The sequence below is a fragment of the Nicotiana tabacum genome, chromosome 6, assembly GCF_000715075.1.
Source record: "Nicotiana tabacum cultivar K326 chromosome 6, ASM71507v2, whole genome shotgun sequence".
NCBI classification, from domain to species: domain Eukaryota; kingdom Viridiplantae; phylum Streptophyta; class Magnoliopsida; order Solanales; family Solanaceae; genus Nicotiana; species Nicotiana tabacum.
The window spans coordinates 141,776,229-141,789,140 of NC_134085.1; the positions used below are offsets into that span (position 1 = coordinate 141,776,229).

The following is a 12,912-nucleotide window of genomic DNA, read 5'->3' on the forward strand; positions in this document are numbered from 1 at the left end:
TGATTAATTATCAGGTAACAGAATATTACCTAATTAATTAATTGATTATGTGATAAGATTAAAACCCCTCCCCCACCCTCCATGGCAGCAAGACATTAACCCACCAAATGACTCTTGATCAATTTGGATTAGGTGGCAACATAGTGTATTAATCTCAAGAAAACTCATTTCTAGAATCTAAAATACCAAGACTACAATTCATACGAGAGCTTTGCCATTTAGAAACATGAAATGCTTACAAAATCCCACAAAGAAGTACTACAATAGAAGACGCGAGCTTTTTCATTTAGAAACGTGAAATGCTTGCAAATTCCTACAAGTTTCAATAATTCCAACGAAAATTATTTACACATTAGCAACGTAAGATTTTGCGGTTCTAAGTAGTACGGTGCAACCTTTTCCAAGAATATCATACGGATTTTTCCCTACTCCATGTATGTTAAGGTTAAGCTCTTCCTTCATTTTGTATGATCTCGTAATTACACAAGTTTGATAACGAGGCATAAAGAAACATTCATATCCCGATATTTACGTATATTTTCCTAGTCTCGTAAGTTACGGTATTCTCCTTATCAGGACTTAATATTCAATTGAGTATTTTCTTCTAGTCAAGAGAGAAGAGAATTTATATATATAGTATTAAAATATTTTCATTACCATCGAGCTATAATCGATGGGCAGGCCCCTATTGGGCAACCTCTGATCAGATGGTAAATTATATACCTATATATATATATATATATATATATATATATATATATATATATATATATATATATATATATATATATATATATATATATATATATATATATATATATATATATATATATATATATATATATATATATATATATATATATATATATATATATATATATATATATATATATATATATATATATATATATATATATATATATATATATATATATATATATATATATATAACATGTAAGCATATCTTCAGATTATCTTTGACTTCCAGTTACTTACAGTTATTATATTATCAGTTCAATTTCAGCTTTCAGTATATTGCCTTACATACTCGGTACATTATTTCATACTGACATCCCTTTTCTGGGGGCGCTACATTTCATGCGTGCAGGTTCAGACAGATAGACGGGTAGGCCTCCTCATTAAGTATTGTCCGAGTTCAACTTGATCGGTAAGCTCCATACCTTTCGAAGTTGTCGGATCTAGAGCTTTATGTACTCTATGCCTTTTGGAGTTTCCGTGTCTAATGCCTTATGTACATCCTATATATATATATGTATATATGTTATGAGTAGGTCGGGGAGCTGTTCCGATCACAGTATATCCATCAGTAGAGGCTTGTAGACATATCCTGTCAGTTAGTGCAGTATGTTGGGCTTGTAGGCCTTGTATGTATATTTGGTTGGTTTGTCAGCTGTAACAATTATGACAACCTTATCGGCCCAGTATTATATAAACATTTAGTCAGCATTCGCAGTTTGTCTTGCAATGTGGCCCATGGCCAAAGTATGACATCATATGTTCAGAGTCCCTTAGTTGCAAGTTGGTACGCAAGGATAGCTGAGGCACTTGATGTCGGTCTCGCCCCCCCTCCCCTAGGTTCAGGGTGTGACATTTGTGATACCAAGAAACCGAGAAATTTGCCTGAGGTTACGCCGAAGGCGCATTTTTCGGGGTTTAGTTTCATGTCGTACCGCCTTAGTATACCAAAGGCTTCCTTCAGATGATCGATGTTGTCTTTTTTTCTTTTTGATTTAACCAGCATGTCATCGATGTAGACTTCCATTATTTTGCCGAGTTGATCTTTGAACATCTTGGTGACCAACCTTTGGTACGTTGTTCCCACATTTTTCAACCAAAACGGCATGACCCTATAGCAGTACGTTCCCTGATGAGTGATAAAGGAAGTTTTCTTTTGGTCCTCTTCCTTCATGAGGATTTGGTTGTAACCTGAGTAGACGTCCAAGAAGCTTACCAACTCATGTCCTGATGTGGCGACGATGAGCTGGTCAATGTGATATAATAGGAAGGAGTCTTTCGGGCACGCCATGTTTAGTTTTGTGAAATCTACACACATCCGCCATTTTCCGTTTTTCTTTTTTACCATGACCACGTTATCGACCCATTGGGGGTATTTTGATTCTCGGATGGAACCGTTGGCGAGGAGCTTCTCCACTTCATTGCGTATAGCCTTGTTGCTTACGGCATTGAATTTCCTTCTTATTTGTCGTACTGGCAGATAACGTTGGTCGACGTTCAACTTGTGTGTGGCCACGTCTTTCGAGATACCCGACATAGCTGCATTGGAGAAAGCAAATAGATCGGCATTGTCAAGTAAAAACTTGTGAAATTTACCTAGTTCTGAGAGTTTATGCCCGATGTAAGCCTTTTTGCTGCTGTCGTTGTTGTTTAGTTGGACGAGATCAAGATTTTCTGCCATTGATTTGACTTCTTCCACGATGTCGGGGTCCTTGATGACGTTTGTTTGTAGGTTGAGTCCAGTCCCCGACTATGATATTTGATATGCCTATGCGTACGATCCCTTCATATGTTGGGTGTACGTACAATCTTGGGCGATGTGATAGCATTCTTGGGTGGTGCGTTGTTCGGGCCTAATACTAAATATTCCCCATGGAGTAGGGAACTTGATTACCTGGTAGAGGCTCGACGGGATGGCCCTCATGGCGTGTATCCAGGGCCGCCCTATGATGGCGTTGTAATCCGTGTCTTGGTTCATGACATGGAATGTTGTTTCCAAGGTGACACCCCTGGCCAGAACGGGCAGCGTTATCTCCCCGGAGCTTCGCTTAACTGCATTGTTAAAACCTGTTAGTGTTATGCAGTGCAGTATTATCTTGTCCTCGAGTCTCATTTGTGCGAGGACTTGAAGGTAGATAATACACACGCCACTTCCGTCATCTATCATTATTCTTCTTACATCAGTGTCTAAAATACCTAAAGTAATAACAAGGGCATCGAAGTGAGGGAAAGTCAAACCGTCAGTATCTAACTTATCGAAGATGATACTGTCTTTGAAATCGTCATGTCGTTCGTGGTTGATCAGCCGTTTCAATTTATGCGTAGTGGTGAACTTCACATGGTTGATCGTTGCTTCATCGCCTCCACCGATGATCATTTGGATAGTGCGAGCTGGAAAAGGCGGCTTTGGAGGTCCCTGGGTAGTTCGCGTCCATGGGCAAAGTTGGCTCGTCCGCGATCGCTCATCAATTCTTTCAAGTGCCCTTAGTTTAACATTCTTACTACCTCTTGTCACAGACGTTCGACTTCTGAGTATTTGGGTCGGACTTCATCTTTTGCAGCCATTTCACCTTCGTGCCGAGCTTCTCTAAGGCGTACATTACTTCTGAAAGGGAAACACAAAAATTGTGAGCAGATAAGAGTGGAGGCATACCTCTTTTGTTTTGGAAAGTACCTGTATGCGGCCTGGACGACCCTTCCATATGTCAAGGAGATGGCAGGATGGCTGTTCTGATGTAGGGTTGATGTCTTTCTCGGCTGAGACGGGGGCCCGACTGATCCCTTTGACCGATGTTACAATAATCCCTTCTCGATTCTGCTTGAACCGATGTCAGCCGTTGGATTGGACCGCTAAGGTCGTCTTCATCGGCTCTCACCTCGGCGCAATAGGCATTGTGGATTTCTTCCCAAGTGGTGGGAGGGTATTTCATGAGCCTACTTAGTTTTATGGTTGCTCTTGACCTGTTCCTGCTCAACCCGTTTAGGAAGGCCGCTATCGCCATCCCTTTTGATACATTCGGTACGCTCATTCTTGCCCTGTTAAACCGGGCAAGGAAGCCTTGAGTCCCTCACCGGGCGATTTCCTAACGGCGAATATGTCATTCACCCTGGCATTTGCCTTCTTAGCCCCTACATGGGAGGTGACAAACTTGTCGGCCATTTCTTCGAATATTGCTATTAACCGCGCTGGCAGTTGTGAATACTAGGTTAGGGATCCTCCTGTTAGGGTTTCACCAAACTTTTTCAGTAGCACCGATAGTACTTGCTCTTTCGAGAGATCGTTGCCCTTCTTCGCTGTAGCGTAGTGGACAATATGATCTTTTGGATCTATAGTACTATTATATATCTTCAGGTACAATGGAATTTTGAAGGTTTTGGGAATGGAGTATGGAGCCGCTTCTTCGTTGTACGGTTGCTCGATGAATGGACCAACATCTAGTTTTTGTAGTAACTTTGGGGCACCTGGTATTTTGTCGACCCTTCCTTGGTATTCTTTCATCTGGGCGCGAAATGCCTTGTTTTCTTTTTCCATTTTCTTTAGGACGGCTGCGAACGCATCGTTACCTACATCCACAGTGGGGTAAGTGTTACCTATTTTAGGAAGGGGATGCTCGCCAGTAGTTGTTGCGATATCTGCTTGCGCGGTGTTGCCATTTTCCCTTTGGGCAGGTTTATCGAGTATATTGTTTAGAGTGCTTGTCAACCACTCTTCTAATAGTTTCTTCAATGCTAATGGTGCTTCCTCAGTTGTGGATGTGGAGGCTCCCTTTTTGCGTGAATCCGTCACACTTTCGCGAGGGGTAGGTGAAATACTTCGCCTAGGAGTACCGTTTGGTGTCACATTCTCGTCGTCTCCCCTGCCATCTTCATTGATAGTATTTAGAATGTTGGTAGTGACGGCTGCTATCGCTTTCAGTCTCGCATCTCCTTTTCTTGCCATCGTTAGTTTGTGCACAACGTGGAAGAAATGTGTTTTTTTATTATCTAGAAAGAACTATAGTTTCAACTAAAAAGTCCCCACAGACGGTGCCAAATTATTTGAGCAAATAAATGCTAAATTAATTAATAACAAACTAATGGGGTGAATCTTAGTTGAGTTTAATAAATTCCAAACCAAAATAGAATGAGACTCTCATATAGTGAGAAGAGTTTAAGAATATTAATTAGTGAGTTGAATATACTAAGATTGGCAGAATACATAATATCATAAACTTGCAATAAATGCAAGAAATGACAAATGACAATAATGTAAAGGAACTGTCACTCAATGATTGTGTGATTGGGTGCATGATAGCTTATATGAATCCACCAAACTGTAGAGTACCTGGTCCACTATGAGACTGATACGTAGAATGCAGTAAAGACTGAATGTAAAGAAGGCAAGATATTTTCTACGTGGAAAAATCCCACACAAGGGGATCAAAAAATCACGACCTACTCTTGTAGGCTTTTAACTTAACTAACTTGTAATCTACCTATTACAAGCCACTTTGCAAACACCCTGTTACAAAGACTTCAAACTATATTATGATGCAGCCACCACGAGTCACTCTCTAACTCTCCTAGTTACATAGGATTTAACTTATGACTATTCCTAGTCACAACATAAACTCTAAAGTTTATGAATTTGGTTTTTTCCTAAGACAACGCTTCTGAGAAAGCAAACTAGGAATTACAATATAGAACAACTAACAAGATTATAACTCAACTATGGATGTACATAAGACTTGTTTAAAAATTGATCCTTAGTGGAGTTATCTTCTTGTTCTTGACACACCGGTGACTTCAATGCCGGATGAATGCTTTTTCTTCTTGAGATAATATCACTGAATGCACAAGTGATGGTGTGTCTTGCACCAAGTTATTTTATCACAAAAGATATCACAATAGATAGTGATGTCAACTTTTGGTGTACTTCTTCCCAGTGAGAAGTGACTGCTGCACTATCTGCACAGCCACTTCTGGCCAGTTGCGTTCCAACTGGATAGTGGACTTTGTACTTCTATCAGGACATGCCAACGGACTAGGTCCTGGTTGTGTTCCTCTTCCGATGGTCACTTTCTTCTGCTACGTTCCAGCTGTGCACCTGACCTGTACTTCTGTCAGAGAACCCTAAAGGACCAGGTCACCAAGTCCCTGTTGTGTTTCTCTTTGTAGTCGTTCGTCCATTTGCTGACAAGTTCATATGAAATGTATCCTGTTGAACAGATTCTCTATCTGGTTCTTCCCAATAAGTTTGTTAGATCATCAAAACATAGGAAACATAAGGCTAAGACATTGAAAACCCATCAATTTCCCCCTTTTTGATGATGACAAACTTAGGCATGGAAAGTAGTTATTTGGATCAGAATCAACCAGATGAGATACCAGTTCCCCCTTAATCTTAGATCTCCCCCGCTTTCATTTTTAGTTCCCCCTCAATCTCAGACCCCCCCTTTTGATCACAGGCATAATATTACCCCCCCAACAACAGCATTCGCTTCTTTTTCTCTCTTTTGGCATCATTAAAAAGAACAAGTATGTCAAAGAGCACAAGAAGATAATAAGCATAAAGAAGTCTAACACATCTAGATCATGCCACATATGTGCATACAACATGACAGAAAAGAGAAGCCGGAGGAGCACAATATTGTACACACAAAGAAAGGGGAGCTGTTTTATTAATGTTTACATTGGACTGAGCAATATAGGAGCAGTAATGGTTAAGTTCAACATGCCATCACAAAAACAAGTAAACACAAGTAAAACAGCAGCCACATGAATTTGGAGCAAAAATAGCTTGACACTAGGGAGGATCCTAGGGAGCATTAAAGGAAGGAGGCTTGGAGGAAAAGACAACAATGGTTTTGAGAACCAGGTCCAGTATAGCATTTGCAACCAGTTCTTCTTCAAGTAGTTGAGCCCGAAGTTTCTCATTTTCCTTTCTCAATCGGGCAACCTCCTCATGTATAGAATCAGATCCCTTAGCTGCTTGGCTAAGCTGAGTTTCCAGTATGGCATTTCGAGCCATCAACCTTCTTATTTCCTTAGAGGTTGTATTTTGAGCATTTATCAGCTGAGAAATGGTCGAGATGCTTCCACCAACCTTTTCTATACATTCAAATTCTTCTAGAGTGGTCTTAGAGAAGGTCTTCTTGCGTGTGCCCACTCTGGGATTTCCCAAGGGAACCTTATAGAATCTGGACACTTGAATGAGGAGAGAGCCATAAGATAACCTATGATTGCCACCCTTAAAATTTACCACCTTTTGCATATGATTTATCATGATTGCAGACAAATTGATTGGTAAAACCTCATCAAGCGCTTCCATCAGGACCAAATCTGATTTTGTAACAATGGAACGTCTCTCAGAGCGGGGTAAGAGTACTTTATTAACCAGTTCAAAGAGAAGCTGGTATTCAGGAAGCAATACCTTCTTATGGACATGTTCCCCCTGTTGAATATCTTGCTCTTTCATGATGGCTCTCCGAAAGTTTATTCCACAGACGTCCTTAACTGAGTACACACCTTCACACTGAATTCTGAGAATTTTTTCCAATGTTGAAGCGTCGAGTACGATATCCACCCCATTTACAAATGCACATATGTGATCCCCCTTAATAGTGAAGAGAGATGCATTGAAGGTTTGCACTGCATTTTTGTACACCAGAGGCATGCTCCCTTCAAACAAGTGTTCCCATTGTTGAAGTTCCACAATCTCTAGAATTTGTCTCATGCCTGCCACCTCCAAAATTGCTGGATCAAATGTTTGTCCCCACAACACTTTTTGAGTTCTTAATCTCTGCTGCCATAGAACACCATCACAGGTCAAGGACCTTGTTGAACTAGGTTCCTTAACAGTTTCCCTTTTTTGTTTACTAGTCCCTTCGGCAGACTTTCCTTTCCAGCCTGCTGCCCCCACAGTATTGTCCTCAGACATGGCTAGCTCTAGTTTACTCCATTTAGACTTGCTGTTGTACTTCACGGATGACCCTTTCTGTTCCTCATCAGTTTCCTTAATTGTCATATACTGTTGTACTAAGGAATCAGGTTCCCTAGAAGCATCTTTGTCTATCTAGTTTACTGACACACTCTTGATGAAATCCTTTGGATTCATTTTACTTTTTCTCCTTGTCTTGACACTCCTCTTACTTTTCTGCAATGAGGATTCAAAATTCTCTTGTTGTAGGGACCTGGTGATGGGTAATTTTGAAGAAGACTCCAAGAGCTTGGAATGAATAAGAGGTGCAGGAGTGAGTTTGCATGGAAGTGAATCAGGTTCATCAGAAGGTTTTCTGAGAATATCTCATGACCCAAGGACTCGAGGAGTGTAGTCGTTCTTACATCTCCTAGGAATGGCATGTCTTCTCCCTAATACTCAGAAGAGAGATATACTCCTTCATTCATCAGACTCTTAGTAGATATAGCCATAATGTTATGAGCTGCTTCCTTTTCTGGTGACTCCTTAAGAGTCACTGAGTCCAACATGGAGGTGTTCAGGTACTGGTTAGGATCATCCTCAAGAGCTTTAGATACTCGAGGAGTAAGACCTCATGTGTGGTCTTTGATGAGATCGTAGGATTGACTAGACATAGGATTCTCAAAATAGTGGTAAACAGGGTTTATCAGAAATGGAAAAACTGTAGGGGTGGAGGAGGAACCAGAAGTGTGTAAGGTGGTAGAAGGTGTGAAATTATAATGCTCAGGGAATGATTTCAAGGATAATGAAGAAGTGGGAACATTGTTACTGGCGAGGGAATGAGAAGATTGTTCGATCGCCATTAGATGAGTACTTAGTAGACGAGTAGAAAGAGAAAGAGATAGATGGGAAGAGGATCCTAGCTATACACGGTAGATGAAGGTTCATGACTTGCCGTGAGTGAGAAAGAAAGTTTTATTGGAAGAAGAACTAATGATGAGTGGAGAGCGAAACAGGTTCTGAATAGTTCCGAAAACAGTGATAGGTTTGTGGGAAAGTGTTACCGTGCAGAGGGGATGAGAGGATTTGACGGACAAGACATGATACGCAGACATTGAAAAGTAGGATGATGTGACAACTGAATTACAAAATATTTATATTTTTTTATTAGAAATGGCATGCAAAGTTAAACACATTACTACTAACCTGAGATGCAAGAACCTGATGCCAGAGCAATCTTTTGAACAAACTTTTAGCAGCTCCCCTCTTGTAGTTCATAACTGTACCTTTAGCTTCTATGATCGTCATGCGTGTTTACCTACAACGGTATTGATGTGAGTTAGGCTTGGTCGGAAAACACTTTATCTATCTTTACCTGACGGTGTCTTACACAGTCAATAGATAGAGGATCAGGTTCTTCATTAGTTTCTTGTGTCCCCGTCTTCACCTTGATTTATCCAAAATATTCTCTACTTGAGGCTTTGATGCAAATATCTAGAGTTTGGTCTTGTGTTCTGCAATCCTTTCCACCAATCAATCCCTTCTTCATATTGGCCCTCAGAAGAAGATCTCACCCTTCAATGTGTTTGCAATTTCTCTCCAGGTATTGATGAGGTCATTTCGTTTTGTTTCCTTGTCTCCCGAAAGATGAGGTATGCATCATGATAGGTGCACTTTGGTTTTCTAATTTGAGACAGAAGTTGGTTGAAGAGAGAAATATGGAGGTTAATTTGATTTCCCCACAGTTTGTGTTCTACTGCTTGTGTAGTGCCATGAGCTGCATCTTTACTTCTTTCTTTAGCTTTAGTGGTAGCAAGTGACATACCCAGTTCTTTATAAGATATGGAGGATGATGTTGTATTATCTTTTGCTAGTTTCCTTCATCTTGCTTACTTTATCATCCTCCAGATCTGAAGCCTCAGATATTTCCCAGAGATAGGATTGGTTCATCATATAGTCCTCATGGTTTCTTTCTTGGTAAGGGAGAGTGTCTTGTTGAACACCCCATGAGCATCTCCTGCCATTTAGTGTTTCCTTTGTTTGAGACCTTGTGGCCTTGTTTTGTGGGTTGTTCCCCAGAAGGATTCCTGCACTCGCCTTTTTGCATTGTGCTTCCCAAGCTGAACCTTCCTGTTGTCAGGAACATGACATTTTCTTCCAATTGACAGTTCCTGGTGAGTTTTTTTTTTATTTGGGAGGGACCTGGTTCGACACCTATTCTCAAAGTAGAGAGCAGTATTCATTCCTTTTACCCAGAATTTCTTGGTGATTCCATAGGCGATGAGCACAATCCATGCAGCATTTTCCGGTTCTGTTCTTTCCTTCAGCTACGCCATGTTGCTGTGGAGTCCTTGGTGTAATTGTGTGTGATCCCTTCTCCCCCTCCTTCATCATTTTTGTGAACTCATGTCCAGGTGACGCTTGAGTTTGGCAGACCACTGACCAGGTCTTGGAGGTGAGAAGTTTGCATTTACCAATCCTTCATGCTATGATTGCAACTTCACTCATCTCATATCGCCAGCTTGTGGAGATTAATAACTAGCAAGAGTAACTGTTCTTGTTACCCTCGTTCACTGAGACTACTTGGAGAGTTATCAGATTGGTGACTGCACTCTTTTTAGGCCATTCACATAGTGCTCGTTCCCACTCGAGTGCCAAAGGAACATTTCTGCCTTTTCATTCACTAAGAATGTACCCTTTACTTTCTTCTCAAGGATACATTCCCTTCCTACAAGGCTTTTAGTGAGAAGCAATTCATGATGTTTTCAGCTGCATGATTTAGGCATCCACTGTCCATAGTCCATTGCAGCCTGCTTCCTCTCACTGCTTCCTGCACATGCACATCAAGGGTTAGATTTAGGAACCTAAACTAGTTTGGGTCCTTTGTTACTATAAAAAGGATGAATGAGGGATTTCCTAGTCCACACAGGCAACATCCACTTTTTGCGAGTGGTACCTGGTCCTTTTCTAGTAGTCACTCTATCAGTAAATGCTTTGTTCTTTTGAGCAGACTGAACCCTGGCCTGACAATTTTCTTTAAAATTCCCGTTGTTTCCACAGTGGGTACATAGCCAGTTATTAGGTACAGTAACATACTTGTTGTGTGGGTTGTAGGGAGTTTTTTCCCTTTGGAACCCGATGCCCTGCTTGTTCCCACTATTGTTGAGATACATGGCAGCGACGACATCTGAGGACTAGGTCCACTTCAAGGATTTCTCAAGATCATTTCTTACTTTCTCCAACTCAGTTTGGAGTTGTTGATTCCTTTCGAGTTCACTGTAGAGACTGATTTTTACAACAGTTAACTCCTTTTCTAGCAAGATGTGCAACTCACTAGCTACTTCCTTCCCTTTCTCAAGACTTACATTCCTATGTTCTCTATTGAGTCCATCAATGGTTTCCTCTAGATCAATGCATATCACTAGTAGGTCATCCCTCTCCTCTTCAGTAGATGCAACTTTTTCTTCTAAAGTGTGTTTCTCATTGCTAAGACCTTGTATTGTTTCTTTTAGATCAACAACTGCTACCATCATATCGTCTCTCTCATTTTCTACACTAGTTATTTTTTCATTCAGGGCCTCCTTCTCTTGTTCAAGATTAGCTATGGTCTCATTTAAGTCCACTACATAGACCACTAGATCATCTCTAGATTGTTCGACTTCTCCTAGTTCTATGGTCAGGATCTCCTTATCATTTACGAGACTACTATAAGCATCAATTAGGACATTAGATAAAGACCTTAGCTTCATAGAAGAATGGGATTTCAGATTTCTCTGAACATCCCTGAAGTTTACCTCATCGTTTTCAACATCATCATCTGACTGAGCCATCAGCGCGAACAGTGAATCATACTTCGTTGCTTTAGTTTCCACTGCCATCATGGAACTGTTTTCTACATCTGATTCCCTTTTGGAATCACTTGACCCAAGCAGCAAGAGCCTGCTTAACGATATTGTCTACAACACTTTTTCGATTGAATCTTTTCTTTGGAACCAAGTTCCTTTTTCCTGCTTTATCAGGATTTTGCTTGTACTGCTCCTGTTTCGCGAGTGGGCAGTCTTTGATAAAATGCCCTGACTTTCCATATCCGTGACAAAGATCGTTGTTCCTTGTTTTACTTGAACTGCCTCACTTCGGTATGCCACCATTTCTTCGAAACATTTTTTGAAATCTCTTAGTAAGATAGGCCATGTCATTATCTTCATCACTTGAATCACTCCTTTCAACCTTAAGCACCGGGTTTTTTTCCTTCTTAGGCTCTCTTCTTTCACTGTCTTTCTTTCTTTTCATCTCGTTTGTTTTCAGATTACCAATCAACTCATCCATGGTCAGAGTCTGTAGATCTTTAGCTTCAGTGATGGCATTTACCTTACTTTCCTACGTAGAACACTGAGAATTTTCCTTACAAGCTTGTTTATGGGAATGACATCTCCAAGTGAGTGAAGCTCATTTATGATGGAGGTGAATCTGGTGTGCATATCTTGTATGGACTCATCATCCTTCATCCTGAAGAGCTCATATTAAGTGGTGAGCATGTCTATCTTGGATTGTTTGACTGAGTGGTTCCTTCATGTGCAGTTTGTAAGGCTTCCCATATTTCTTTGGCAGTATCACAAGCTGATACTCTATTGTACTCATCAGGTACTATGCCACATATCAATATTTTCTTGGCACGATAGTTCTTTTCTATAGCTTTTCTGTCAATGTCGTTGTACTCTCCTCTCCCTTTGGGAACCAATGTTCCTGTTTCTTCAAGTTTCTTCATAGGAACATGAGGACCATCACAAATGATGTCCCACAACTCTGAATCTTCGGCCATCATGAAATCATGCATCCGAGTCTTCCACCAGTCGTAGTATTGACCATTGAATCTGGGAGGTCTATAGGTTGATTGTCCTTCTTCAAAGTTTGGTGGAGCATCCATTTAGGATCTTTCCTAGGTGTTAGCTTGATAGGAAGAACCTGCTCTGATACTAATTGATAGCTTATATGAGTCCACCAAACTATAAAGTACCTGGTCCTCTATGAGACTGATACGTAGAATGCAGTAAAGATTGAATGTAAAGAATGCAAGAGATTTTCTACGTGGAAAATCCCACACAAGGGGATCAAAAAACCACGACCTACTCTTGTAAGCTTTTAACTTAACTAACTTGTAATCTACCTATTACAAGCCACTTTGCAAACACCCTATTGCAAAGACTTCAAACTAACTTATGATGCAACCACCACAAACCACTCTCTAACTCTCCTAGTTA

General features: G+C 40.6%; 1 protein-coding gene across 1 annotated transcript; it reads right to left on the reverse strand.

The window, feature by feature from the left end:
• Positions 1-12,191: 12,191 nt before the first annotated feature.
• Positions 12,192-12,578, reverse strand: LOC142182081 (uncharacterized). The gene has a single exon (XM_075256004.1). The coding sequence runs from the start codon at positions 12,576-12,578 to the stop codon at positions 12,192-12,194; it is 387 nt and encodes a 128-aa protein (XP_075112105.1).
• Positions 12,579-12,912: the final 334 nt, after the last annotated feature.